At 34.6% G+C, this 13,312-nt stretch overlaps 2 protein-coding genes across 2 annotated transcripts; both read left to right on the forward strand.

Annotated features, from left to right (window-relative positions):
• The first annotated feature begins 9,855 nt into the window (after positions 1-9,855).
• LOC116168578 (zinc finger protein 676-like) lies at positions 9,856-11,381 on the forward strand. Its single transcript, XM_031484492.1, has one exon. The coding sequence runs from the start codon at positions 9,954-9,956 to the stop codon at positions 11,253-11,255; it is 1,302 nt and encodes a 433-aa protein (XP_031340352.1). The 5' UTR covers positions 9,856-9,953; the 3' UTR covers positions 11,256-11,381.
• A 464-nt stretch (positions 11,382-11,845) lies between these two features.
• On the forward strand, positions 11,846-13,025 carry LOC116168461 (TIP41-like protein). The gene is made up of 3 exons (XM_031484314.1): positions 11,846-12,157; positions 12,208-12,607; positions 12,654-13,025. The coding sequence occupies exons 1-3, from the start codon at positions 11,970-11,972 to the stop codon at positions 12,936-12,938; spliced, it is 873 nt and encodes a 290-aa protein (XP_031340174.1). The 5' UTR covers positions 11,846-11,969; the 3' UTR covers positions 12,939-13,025.
• Positions 13,026-13,312: the final 287 nt, after the last annotated feature.

Below are 13,312 nucleotides of genomic sequence, written 5' to 3' on the forward strand. Positions count from 1 at the left end.
TGACTGCAAAAAGAATAAAAATATTTGGAAGCTTCACAAATCGATCGCTGTCGCGTGTTAATTTCGTTAATGGGGTCGCGTGCGTCATTTTTCACTACGGTCCACATAAAATGCGGAATAAAAGGTTAGAAAACACGTTTTATATTTGCTGCCCACGCAAATAACGTGTAGGAAGGCCGAAATCGTTTCATAAACTTGGGCATCCCACATCCAAGGTGGATGGAACTAGCAAATTCTGAAAGAGGAGGCGTTGATACAATAGAGGTGACCTATCTAATACAAGAGGGTTGTTCCATTAGTTACACAAACATGTCATTTAATCTGAATTCCAATTTGAGTCTATTAAATTTATGTTTCATTTCCTATTCAATTAAATGGCATCCTATTCCAAACAAAAATTTCCGCTCATCCCAGTTAATCACGATGTAATTATTAGGAGGGCGTTGAAAGTTAGTGCCTCTATAATTATTACCAATTCATATTTTCCATATTCACGAATTACCTATACACACGCAACCATCTGCGCTAGGAAAGGAAAGGAAAGGATAGGTGCAAGTTTTGGTGTGACACCCTGTAGAAAGAACAACAACAATAGCCAGGTTAAATTAAAGACGGCTCAAATCAACGTGGTTCTCTGAAACTTGGCGTTTTCATGCTGTTATTTGGATAAAGATCCCCAAAATTTTGATATACCCAAATTCCATTTGTGAGTACCCTCTTCCGACAATCCCGTCTGGAGATAGGTATAAGAGATTTATTTCGACGAGACCTTTCATTAGAAGACCATGAAGGGTAGCATGTGTGTTTACCCTCCTCCCCCATTTTTAAAAGTTAAAAAGACTACAAGGACTATTCCCCTAGAAGTACTTCAAAACGGCAGAAGTGTGTCCGGATAGACCGACGGACAAAACGCAAACAATAGCACATTTTTTTATTTTAAATTCTTAAATGCGCTAAAAATTCTTCCTTGAATTTTGAAAACCCATTTTTAATATTGAAGAATATCTTTGTATTTCTTAGAATAGGATACTTATACTGTATGCCCTAATGCCCATTCAACTTTTTTTTCTTATTTGCCTTTATTTTTAAGTGGGCGGGATTTCAGCCTAGGCTGCTCTACCAACCCAACCCACTATACATTTATCTTATCACTTTGCACGTATTATTTGCGTATGTACTCTATAGGTACTATTATGTAGTCTACATGGGTAATGAAATAAATTGATTGATACCTGTACCTGTATTATTTCCAGAAGTTTATGAGTGGATGTGTATGAAGATCTTAGGGAGACACTCCTTGAAATTTATCCCTTTTCTAGGAAAATTGTCCCATAGGTATTCCGGAATCCGGACCCGTATTATTAGAGCGTTGTGCGCGGGTGCACCATCCTGTTGAAACCAACAGTTTTTTCTTGTGTACCGTACATCATTGTATTCACAATGAAAATGCTACTTAATACAGGTGTACTTTTTTTACGTGCCATATAAAAAAAGAAAGTTGATTATTTCTCCAAAACGAAACGTGGTAGGTATTGAAAATTTCCCAAAGGTAGCTCAAAAAGTTGGAAATGAGAAAGTGTTTTTTAAATTTTTTGTCTGTTCAAATATCAGAAAAAAATAAAAACAAAATTGGTAAATTTCGATTTTTCAGGCATACTTCGGGAGTATTAAGAAATTAGAAATTTCTGGTTCTCTTTACAGCATGATAATCGGTAACTGTTTAATTTCACAATTTTTCCATAATTTGGCCATCGTCGTATCTTCTATGGTTTCTAAGATACCCATGATAGAGTGTATATTCTTCGACTGAACTAAACTTTCTCTCTTGCACGTTAGCACCAATGTTGATGCCTAATTTAATTTTCTGGCGCTGAATTTGCCTTTGGCTTAAAGTGCACGCTGCCATTGTATGAATTTTTTCCCGGCTTCAAACGAATTTTTAAAGACAGATCCTCCACTTGATTTCTAGTACGGATCGACCAGTGGTTACCTGCGACTATTTTTGAACGACCCCCCCCCCCCATACATTAATTTCACGCCCATTGAACATTCGGCTCTGTTCTTACCAATAGCATTCGCCGTTTTAACAATCAAATCCCTATTAATTACATTGAAATATATAAATCAAGGTTGCGTGAACTTACAAATCAGAAAAATTTGCAACTGTTTATAGTTCCCTTATGATTCAGCTGAACCGTACCTTATTTTTCATTAATTTTATCTTATCGCATCAGTCATCACGAGCTACTGACTGTTCAAGCATTCGTACGTCAATAATTCGACAGGACTATATTCAAGAACTATTCGCTCAAAATAAAAAATAATCAAAATCCCCATTAAAGGGCTCCCGTTACACTGTAACAAAGCCTCTGTTTTCTTGCAACGAATTATACTAGTTTTAATGAACACACCGTACATGGATGGAATCTACCAGCATTATTGAACACCCGTTACTTTGACGAACGAGGGTATAAAGGTAATTGTTTTCATCAGAGCCGTATCTATATATGGCCGTGCCTTTGGCGGCACTTCAATTTGCGCCCCCCTCCACACCTGCGGGTGGGGTATTACTCCCAACTAGGGAATGCAATACCGGGATCGCGGGATCCCGAAATACCGGGATCTCGCAGCATTTTTGCGGGATTAATCCCGCAGCATTTTTGTCCCGCACATAAATGGGACGACTCTGTTTTCTTTGTTAATGAAAGTCATAACGGAGAAATAATTTTTAAAATAATTATTAAACTTTTTTCGTTAAAAATGTACTATTTATTTTTGAGGCACTTTAGAAGTTCACCTTTTTGTGCTTTACAGGTGACTTTTTTGAGTTCTAAGTTAGGTTGAAAGTACTTTTTTGTTGAACACTTATTGTGAAAATTAGCGATTTTTGTAATACAGAAGTTAACCGCACAAAATTGCTTATTCACGCCAATGTATTTAAAATTTTGCGGGATCCCGTAAATACCGGGATCCCGCGGGATTAACATCTAACGATCCCGCAAATACCGGGATTGAGATTTTGCTGCGGGATTGCATTCCCTATACTCCCAACAGAAACACAGAGACCGTGGGGTCTTTCCTCGAACATTTTTTAAAATGAAGTTGAAGGTTTAAAGCTTTTTGATCCGAGAATTTCGCTTCTTTAAAACATGGAGAAAAGATTACAAAATACAGTGTGTCCAAGATAAGAATGAACATTATGGGAACATCGGAAACCATAAGAAATACACAGTCGGTTGCGCATTTCTAGGAGGTCGATAAAGTTAGCACCCCCACTTTGCCCAAATCAAGTAAACATATGCCTATAATTTAGAACTAATTAAAGACTAATTTGTACCTACAAAATTAGAATTCGTACCCGCTTAGTTCCGCTGGAAACCCGATTCTGAGGTATTCTAATGAAATGTCTCAACGAAAAGAATTAGTTGCTACCGTCCACTGTCCTCCTCTTTAACGTGATTCGTTCTAATATCTCTAGAGCGAAGTGTCGGAGGAGGGTAGCCACAAAGGGCGATCGGTACGTTTGGAAGAAATATATCCATTAGTGATGTCAAATCTATTTCGAAAAATGTCAGAAGATTTAATTAGTGTGTATATCTCGAAAATGGGGTGTCAACGGAAGGTACCTACCTCGGTACCTACAAAGGGAAAATGCAAGATTGCGGAGAATTTTTCTAAGGGCTTGAATGTTCTTGCATTATACCTACAGCGTATATTTTGAATCTATGTCAGGCGGTTTTTAAATGGTTATTACGTCAGAATCAGTTTTCTGGCGGAACCAAGCGGGTACAAATTCTAATGTTGTGGGTACAATTTGTCTTTACTTCATACGTCCCATTAATTTCCCTTTTTTAGTAAAAAATTATTTAAATGATGTGTAAATTGTTTAAACAATGAAAATTTAACTTGGGTACAAATTAGTCCTTAATTCATAGTTTGTGATGCGACTAATAAAATTTCAATAGGAAAAAGTAGGGGTGCTAACTTGATGTCTAGTTACCACCCCCACTTTAGAATCCGTTTTCTGGCGGAACTAAGCGGGTACAAATCCTAATTTTGTGGGTGCAAATTAGTCTTTAAAATATATTTCCATTTCTTTTTATTAACTCTGAGAATTTCGCTTTTTTAGTAAAAAATTCTTTAAATAATATATAAATTGTCTAAACAATGAAAATCTAATTTGGGTACAAATTAGTCCTTAATTCATAGTTTTTGGTCCGAGTAATAAAATTTCAATCGGAAAAAGTGGGGGTGCTAACTTGATTTCAAGTCAACCTTAGAATCGGGTTTCCGGCGAAACTAAGCGAGTACAAATTCTAATGTTGTGGGTACAAATTAGTCTTTAATTTATACGTTCCATTTATTTTTATTAATTCTGAGAATTGCCCTTTCTTATTAAAAATTGTTTAAATAATGAAAATCTAATTTGGGTACAAATTAGTCTTTAATTCATAGTTTTTAATGCCACTAATAAAATTTCAATCGGGGAAAGTGGGGGTGCTAACTTGATTTGAAGTTAGCACCCCCACTTTAAAAATCGGTTTTTACGGCAGAACTAAGCGGGTACAACTTCTTTGATTAGTCCTAAATTATAGGCATACTGTTACTTCATTTAGGCAAACTGGGGGTGCTAACGTTATCGACCTCATTTTAGGGCTTAGTAAAACGATGTTTTAAAAATGCGGAAATTCCGATCAGTTTCGAAGATTTAAAAAAAAAGTGAAAAAACTTTTTAAGCTCACCATTTTACAAGATGGTGCTTGTAGATTTTCACTGCGACGTTTCGTCTTTGAGACACTATCATCAACTTCATATTTTTATATGGACCGGAAAAAGGGTAGGTCCATAATGGATTAGAGTAACATTTTTTATTACGAATACAATTACATCATTTATAAAAACACATTATTTTAAAAATTTTTATTAGCCGATCTTAGTTCACGTCAATGTAATTGAAAACTACAAATGGACATGGTCGTTACCTTGCGCGTAGATAAACATGATAAAGTAGCCTGTCGCTTGATCCCAAAATTCCGGGACGAGATCGATGTTATCGTGTTAATTAGATTACCAATTAAGCAAAGATAATTAACCGTTGCTAATTAACAGTAGATCAGGAAACATCATCCGATTAAGGCGTCCTTAAAAGCGTGCTAAAATATCTAGATGTTTAATCCGCGTTCCAAGGGGACCGAGCTAAAGGAGTTTTGATTTTGAGCATTTGAGCTCTTTCGTTTGGCGTGCGGCTAGGTTTCCCGAGACCTCTTTCCACAAATTTGGGAATTTTATAAAATGTATCGTGATTTTAGGCGGATCTTTTTCCGTTTGGGCTTCTTGTCATTAAGATTTGAACGTTAATTTTTTTTGCATTTGCAATCGTACCGTATCGTAAAATTTAAAGGTAGGCCTTTGAAGCCTTTCGTTCGTTAATCATAAGGGAGAGGTTGTACATTGTTCTGTTTTCGTTCCCACAGCTTTAGTTAATTCATTTCCCACTTTCCCTAAATTGATGTTTGGCTGTGCATCTTAATTCTGTTTTAGAGCTTCTGCTAACTGATCGCTTGCTATACCCTTCTGATCTTTGGAGCTTGCCGTTTCTTTGGCTGCCCAAACCGTTTCAAAACCGCCATTCTTAACCAGGAGCAAGGGCTAAAACCTCCCGGTGGTGCTCGAGTTTGATTCTAATAAATACGCTTACCATTCGTATTTTAAGTTTTAGGTCAAAGAATCAAAGATAATACCAAGATAAGATGATATGTAAATAAGACGCCGAGCTGGAAATTTACATTTAATTAAGAAATATGAGGTTTTAGCAAAAATTGTTTTCGTTAAAATTAGACATTTACATCAGAGGTGTGGATCATGTTTAAAATTATTAAAATAGAGTACCTGTAATAGAATTTAAAATAGGTAAATTTAGTTTGTTAAACTTATGGTATAAATAATTGATGTACTGATCTTCGAATGGTAAAATGATTCCCACATTTCGAGGGATTTCACACAGACTTATTCGACGGACAAAGACTACACTAACAATGTACCTAATAGTTCAACGGAAACGAAACTCTCAAAAACTTTTACAGCTATCGAGTCTGACATTTCCAGAAAAGTAGAAGGAATGCAGAAGACTGATCTTAAGCTGATATTGAAGCGGTTATTAGCCCACTCAAAAACACTTGGACATTAAGATATTCTCAGTGATATCGAAGGATAATTTGCCAGTGGCGTATTACTTTTTTACTATTAAGTAAAATTTGAAAAATTATTGTTCTTATTTAATTTGATATGACATTGTAAAATGATAGGCGTGTTTTTTTTTGGATACATAGAGTTGTTGTATACAATTTTCTTATTTATAAAAATTATTTGTTATGGACTGGTGTGTTTAAAAGAAAATGGGTCCATAATTGATAACATTTTGTTTACGTTACAAGACATAGACAAGTGCTTTATTACAGTGCGACGAAAATTGGCATTTTTAAAAAGAAAGTGGAAATTGTTCGCGGAACGCTTCTTTATAAACGGAGTATTAGAAGAAAAGTAGATTTTCTTTGGATATTTAAACCATATTTTATCAATTAGAAAACAACTTTCAGTAGAGAAAGATTGCCTACTGTGGGGAGGGGGGGGGTGGTTAGTTCTTTTAAGCATGCGAAACAATACTCTGAACTGAATTTACTACATGAGTCGCAGTTATAGGTGTTAGATCAAAAACGTTGGCACGTTTTCATTTTTGGCGACCCAACATTACCGAGTACTAAAAATTTGATTGCGTTTTTTGATATTTGCTAATTTCATCAAAACCCAAGACATGACAATAATTTAGTTTAGTCTACTAACACGTGGGAGAGAATTCATTTTGATTTATTACATTTGTAAGGGAAAGTACTGTTATATACATATTTTTTTTATAAAACCAAAACCTTAGTTATAAACATTTCTTACGTAATTAGTTTTTTATGCGCCCAACAATAAAATGTACAGGATGTTGCATTTAAAAACAAAAAGTTAAGGCCTTTTCCGGTTAAACCGGAAGTCGAAAAAAGAAGACATTACGATTTTATTAAATGCATTAATATTTATTATATAGAGGCACACCAAGTATTAAAAAAATTGCTTCATCAATAACGGAGATATTCGACTGCTCCGGAACTTTTTATTTACCCTGTACATATAAATAGGATGGCAGTTCCGGCACCTTTTTATTTGCGAATACACCACTGCCCTAAACTCAAATTGACATATACTATCACTCATATTTTTTTCCGATTTAGAAAATTAAGGTCTTTTTGAGCTAAGCTTTTTTGCAATTCAAATGCGCCTTTTGCCGAATTTTTGAATAAGGCTTAATTGAAATGGATTTAAGCCACAAATCCACAGTAAAAAAGAATACCAAAATATGGGTAGTGTTGGCACTTTTCAATTTTTACTTGGATTGTACCTTCGGTACTGGTTCATTTTTAAATTTTTTCTCAATGCATCAAAAAATAAAGACAAAAACATTTCTTCATTAACCATATACTAATTAAGAAGTTGCACTTACCGATCTGTTTCGGCAAGAACAACGTGTTTGAGTTCATTATGCGAAAATGAAAAATTCATTGTCATTATTAATTCAAGGCAGCGGAAAATGAATGAATGGTAAAAACGCGTCACTAATTAATTGACTTGCAAATTACTTTTGTAGTAGTATATGGACGGTAATAATTCCTATAAAGCAGAATACAATGCATCGCGTTTGAGTAACAAGAATTGTTACCCGCCATACGATTTACGATATATGACACAATTTCGGTCGCGAGCAGTAAGTGTATAGGATAAATAACAAGCTATTTATTCAATCAATGGCATATATAAACTCATTGATCGAATTTTCCCGCATGCGCCATTGTGTTAGTCCATTCACAAGTTTTTACATTGAAACAATGAGGCCAATGTCAAATTTATTCCAAGATTGAAGGAAATATTCATTATGATTTCTCACTTGGTCTGGATTATTTTTGTTTGGTTTTGTTTGGTTTGGTAGGTACCCATTGCGGCGAATTTTTTATGCTGGCAAGAGTTCATTACCGTATTTATGTAGGTATGTATTTACGTAGATACATCCGCATTTGGTAGTCCCGCATCCAAGGATGAATAAAAACCTATGAGCATCATTCTATACTGAGTTTAGGATGTCGAATCCATTAATAAAATTCCTAATGTTGTAAAAATATTAAATAAATAAAGTACCTATGTCCAGGAATAGGAGTTAAGTGTTGCTGGAGTTGTATGGGTGTTATCTACAGGCTGAAAATTTTGTCTGGAACATTGAATATATAAAAACAACATTTTTTTAAAAGAACCTTTTTATGGTAGGTATCAAAAATTGCTACTGCTACTGTAACAAAAAAATGCACTCTTTAGTAATATGTAATGAAAACTATACAGGGTGGTAACTTGTGTAACGCATCATAGGGATTTCAATGTAAATTTCATAACATATGATTATTATCTCCCCAAATTATTTTAGACCAAAAATGTATTAAGGTTTTTTGTAGAAACAATTTTTTTACGTCAATCAACCGTATTAGTTTTCAATTTTTTGCATAATAAAGTCGGAAAATTGGAAAAATACAATCCCCATCTTTTTCAATAATATGTGATGCCATGGAATTTTATAATACAAAAACTATGCCAATATCCGTCTTGCCATGGAATGTCTGCTATAAAACAAATCAAATTCTATCAAAAAGTATTATATTTAGAACAGCGAATTCAACATAAAGAAGGACCAATCCGATTGCAGTCTTGGTTGAAACTCCGCCCACTTAAAAATAAAGACCAAAAATAAATAGATTTAATTTATATCGATATTAATTTTCCCGTGAATTAAACTTTTTTTTTACCATCTCATTAACCACTCCAGTGCGGTCGTACGGGTGATTTTTTTGATCCGCTTCACGTGACTGTTCTGGCTACCAGCATTTTCTCCACGCCTACCTATCTTTCGAACTCTTCCATCAATAGGATTAATTCCTTTTAGCCAATGATATCTTCTGAACCCAAAATTGCCTGCTTTCACATACAGTAAAATATAAAATCCTGCTCAACAGCGTGATAACGCGCGTCACCGTCATGTTGAGTCGGCTTTGGAAGTTCAAGTTAAACACGATTTCCCATGCAAACAAAAGTTCCAAAGGTGACTCGATACAGCAACTCATTTTTGATCGCACATTACTTTCTTCAGTTTTACTCTTGATACCCAGCTGGCCAGTTTATGAATAATAATTTAAATTTTGAAGTTGCCTGGAATAGATGAACAACCGAATGCAATGTTAATTGTCAATCTTACTTGATTCATCTGCCTTTATTCTACCTGTAGAGAAGTTCAAACGCAAAAAAACCACTTCTGGTAAGTTTCAGTAAATAACATTGCTAAAATGGACAAGAGGCATTATAAAAAGCAACGATTAATTTGGGTTCGACAACTCCACAATTGGACTGTTGAAGACTGGAAAAAACTCATTTGGAGCGAAACACCATTAATTTAGTATATAGCAATAAAAAATTAAAAAAATGTTAGTGGCTGAATACTTTTGAACGGTAGTGTATATTGAATACAAATTTGCACGCAATATATACTGTATAAGAAAAAGAAAATAGTTTTCTATACATTTTCTTCTGGTACAAGAAATATAAAGAGGCATAACATACAATAAGCATCTCGCACGATTAAAATCAAATTGTAGCATTCAAGCGACTATAATAACATTAATAACTGTGTGCAAATGCTGTGTTGCCAAATTCTCTTCTGTGCTGGCAATGCGTGCTACCAACCTACCGTCCGCTACAAATACCAGTGGGTCAGTTATTTTTAAATCGAAAAGCCCTGTTCAAGTTTAGGTTAGGAATCTGTATTTATTTGTGATTATTTACTTCACCCTCAAGCGTTTGGTAGATTTTGGCGATGAATGAATGCAGCGTGGTTTTGCCTTTCAAAAGCTGCAACATTATCTGATATGTTTATGGCTGCAACCGATCAAATTATGTCCATCCAGAAAGTTGAAGTTCCGGACATTTCCTTGGTTAAAAAGGAACCCGATGAACAGTGGAACATACATTTACAATCTAATGCCACTAACATTGCCACAGTGAAAGTGGAAGCAAAATATGAAAATGAGGTTAAAGTATTTTATACAAAACAAGAGGTTCTCGTAAACGATGACACTAACGACAGTATTAAACATGAAGATACTAAAAAGGGTATTGTGGATGCAAATAATCTACAAACCCTAGCACATCATGATAACATTGGTGTCAAGCAATACGCAAATGGTATACCAGTTCCTTACGTGCCAAATGGACAGCGTAATGCGATTCCTTCACAGGTAAAGGTATCAAAAAGATTTAAATGCCAGCATTGTGACTATGTAACAAACTGGAATAGCTGCCTACAGAGACATGTGCTCGCACTTCACAGTCCAATGGATTTTAAATGTGACCATTGTGAATATGTAACCAATCGGAAAGACACTCTAACTAATCATGTGAACGCGCTTCACTTTTCAATCAAGTTTAAATGTGATCATTGTAATTATGAGTCAAAGTGGAAAACTAATCTAAACAGACACATCATTGATTTTCATGATTCATGCCAATTTAAATGTGAACACTGTAGTTACACAACAAAATATAAAACTCATCTATCCAACCATACAAATGCTCTTCATGCAAATGTAGTATACGAGCCTGTTTCAAATGAATTTAAATGTGAACAGTGTGACTATGTAACAAAATGGAAAAATGCTCTGGTTCAACACATGACTGCCATGCATAGTACAAATCAATTTAAATGTGGTTATTGTGAACACGTAACAAAATGGAAGCACACTCTAGCTAGACATGTGGAACGTCGTCATAGCCTAACAAAATTTAAATGCGAACAGTGTGATTACATAACAAAGTACGAAACCTTTATGGCAAGGCATCTGAATCGTTGCCACGGTGTAACTAAAAAAGGATCAAGTGAATACAAATGTGCCCATTGTGAATATGAAACAAAGTGGAGGCAGCATCTCGTACTGCATATCAGACGTCATTACAGATCAAATAAGTTGAAATGTGAACAGTGTGATTACGTCACGAGTTGGAAAAGTGCTCTAACACACCATGTGAATGGTAACCATGGGCCAATTGAATTTAAATGTGAGGATTGTGGTTTTGTAACGAAATGGAAGTATAAAATGGGGCTTCATATGAAAATTCATAAGTAGTTACTATATAGAAGTGCGTGTAATTGTCTATACATTCACTGGAAAAGGTTATTACTTTAATTATAAATTCTTAGGATGTTTTTTTAACTCAATTAATAATAAATAAATCGTAATAGTATGTCTTTATATAATTATTTTATGAGAGGCAGGAAACTAACCCTTATATTTTTACTCGTTTTTACTATATTATTTATTTTCGTCATTGGGTTTCAAGTCTCTTCTGCTTTATGATAAGTCAAGTCAATATACTGACCAATGCAAAGGATATAATACATTCGCTCCTCTTATTTTTTACTCTGAGGTTTACTTTTTATTTAGTCCCATCGGCTGTTTGTATTTCTTGACCAGTGGCGTACCTCTATTGTATTTATTCTATATTATATTATAATATAAAGAACAGAAAAGATTGAGCGTATGCCGTTTTTGTGTTATGCGTGTGTAATCAGACTGTTTTTATTGATATTATTCACGCACGTCGAGTATGCCGATATTTTGTTTAATATTAGGGTTTTTTTTGTTTTTCTACAGCCCATACTTTTATTAGGCCATGGTATAGGTTATGGAATGTAGACTCGGTTCGTTTTATGTTTCCTCACTGTATATTTACCGCCATGACGTTGATTATTGTACATAACCTATAATTTTTGTTTTGAAAAATTCCTTTCCTATGCAAAAAGTGTATTTCGAAAAACATTCACGATAAAATCTCACAGAATGTCATCTGTAGACAATGCCAAGGCTACTATTGATAATATTAACATTAACAATTTGCCCATCAATTCGGAAGAATATAAAATAAACGACTGGTTATTTAAGTACAAGAAATCACACATTCTTCACTCAAAGTGTAGCACCCCTGATTCGTGCAAGAACGATAGCTGCACTCCCTGCGTTTTTTGTATGTAAGTAGCATACAATTTTAGTTCGAAGATTCTTATAAAATTTCATGTAGGTTTACTACAGGTGTACAATTACCACATTTGCCAGAGATGGTATTTCCGAATAATGTACTGTCACTAATTCATGGCAGTGGACTGCAAATAGAATTTAATGCGTTAGATGCTTTGAAATTGGTATCAAGCGTGGAGCTAGATCTAAAGGTGGCCTATGCGGAGGCGTGGAAGGAATCACGCGACCCCTCCAATCTTGTCGAGAAGATTAAACCTTTCGATTGGACTTTTAGTACGAATTACAATGGTTCACTTTCTGGACGGTTTTCTATAGAACCTACAGACGAGCGGATAAACATTGAACGCTTAAAGGAACGAGAAAAGATTTTGTTTTATGAGGATCTTATGCTGTTTGAAGACGAGTTACATGATAACGGTATTGCCTCATGCACAGTGAAAATTGTAAGCTCCGAGTTGTTTGTAATTATTACTTTAATTATATTTTTAGAGGGTAATGCCAAGTTCGTTCTTTGTATTACTTCGTTTTTTTCTTCGCGTTGATGGAGTGCTGGTGCGTATCAACGATACGAGATATTATCATGATTTTTCGACACCATATATATTAAGAGAATTCACATGTAGGGAAAGTCCAGTGCAACAATTAAACGTACCGTTACAAATGTTTGGTGATCCTAATTCAATCGGCCCTCACTTGCCTGTGTGCAAAGGTACTTATGAGAAACTAAGTTGGACGAATAGCGATAAAAAAGATATTGCGACTGCTTCAAGTTAATTAGTTTGATTTATTCCAAGGTTTATTTATAAGTAAATATTTCTAAACATGTATTAATTTTAATTGAAAATAAAACAATTTCTTTTATAGGCTAACTTTTATGGCATCCAAAGACATTATATTATAAGTATGTTCTTTCAGGCTTTTGTGGCTATAAGGTAGGCAATACACAATGCTTGACACACATTAGGGTCCTAAAGTTAACTTGATAGTGCTTATTCATATTCAATGCTTGCATGAAATTAAAAAGCTGTAGGTATTGTATTTCTTTTAGTAATCGAATTTGCATTTTGTTACTGAAAAATTTTTCATATTCCTAGTTTTTACGTCTACAGTAAAAAATTCTCTCAAATTCTACATTCATACTGAATTGA

This window comes from Photinus pyralis, unplaced genomic scaffold (genome assembly GCF_008802855.1).
Source record: "Photinus pyralis isolate 1611_PpyrPB1 unplaced genomic scaffold, Ppyr1.3 Ppyr1.4_LG4, whole genome shotgun sequence".
Lineage (NCBI taxonomy): Eukaryota > Metazoa > Arthropoda > Insecta > Coleoptera > Lampyridae > Photinus > Photinus pyralis.

Excerpts from the sequence above, each read along its gene's own strand:
- LOC116168461 (XM_031484314.1), top strand. The coding sequence starts at position 11,970 with ATGTCATCTGTAGACAATGCCAAGGCTACTATTGATAATATTAACATT. Across the intron at positions 12,158-12,207 it reads ACTCCCTGCGTTTTTTGTAT|GTTTACTACAGGTGTACAAT; the intron begins GTAAGTAGCATA and ends AATTTCATGTAG. Across the intron at positions 12,608-12,653 it reads CCTCATGCACAGTGAAAATT|AGGGTAATGCCAAGTTCGTT; the intron begins GTAAGCTCCGAG and ends TTATATTTTTAG.
- LOC116168578 (XM_031484492.1), top strand. The coding sequence starts at position 9,954 with ATGAATGCAGCGTGGTTTTGCCTTTCAAAAGCTGCAACATTATCTGAT.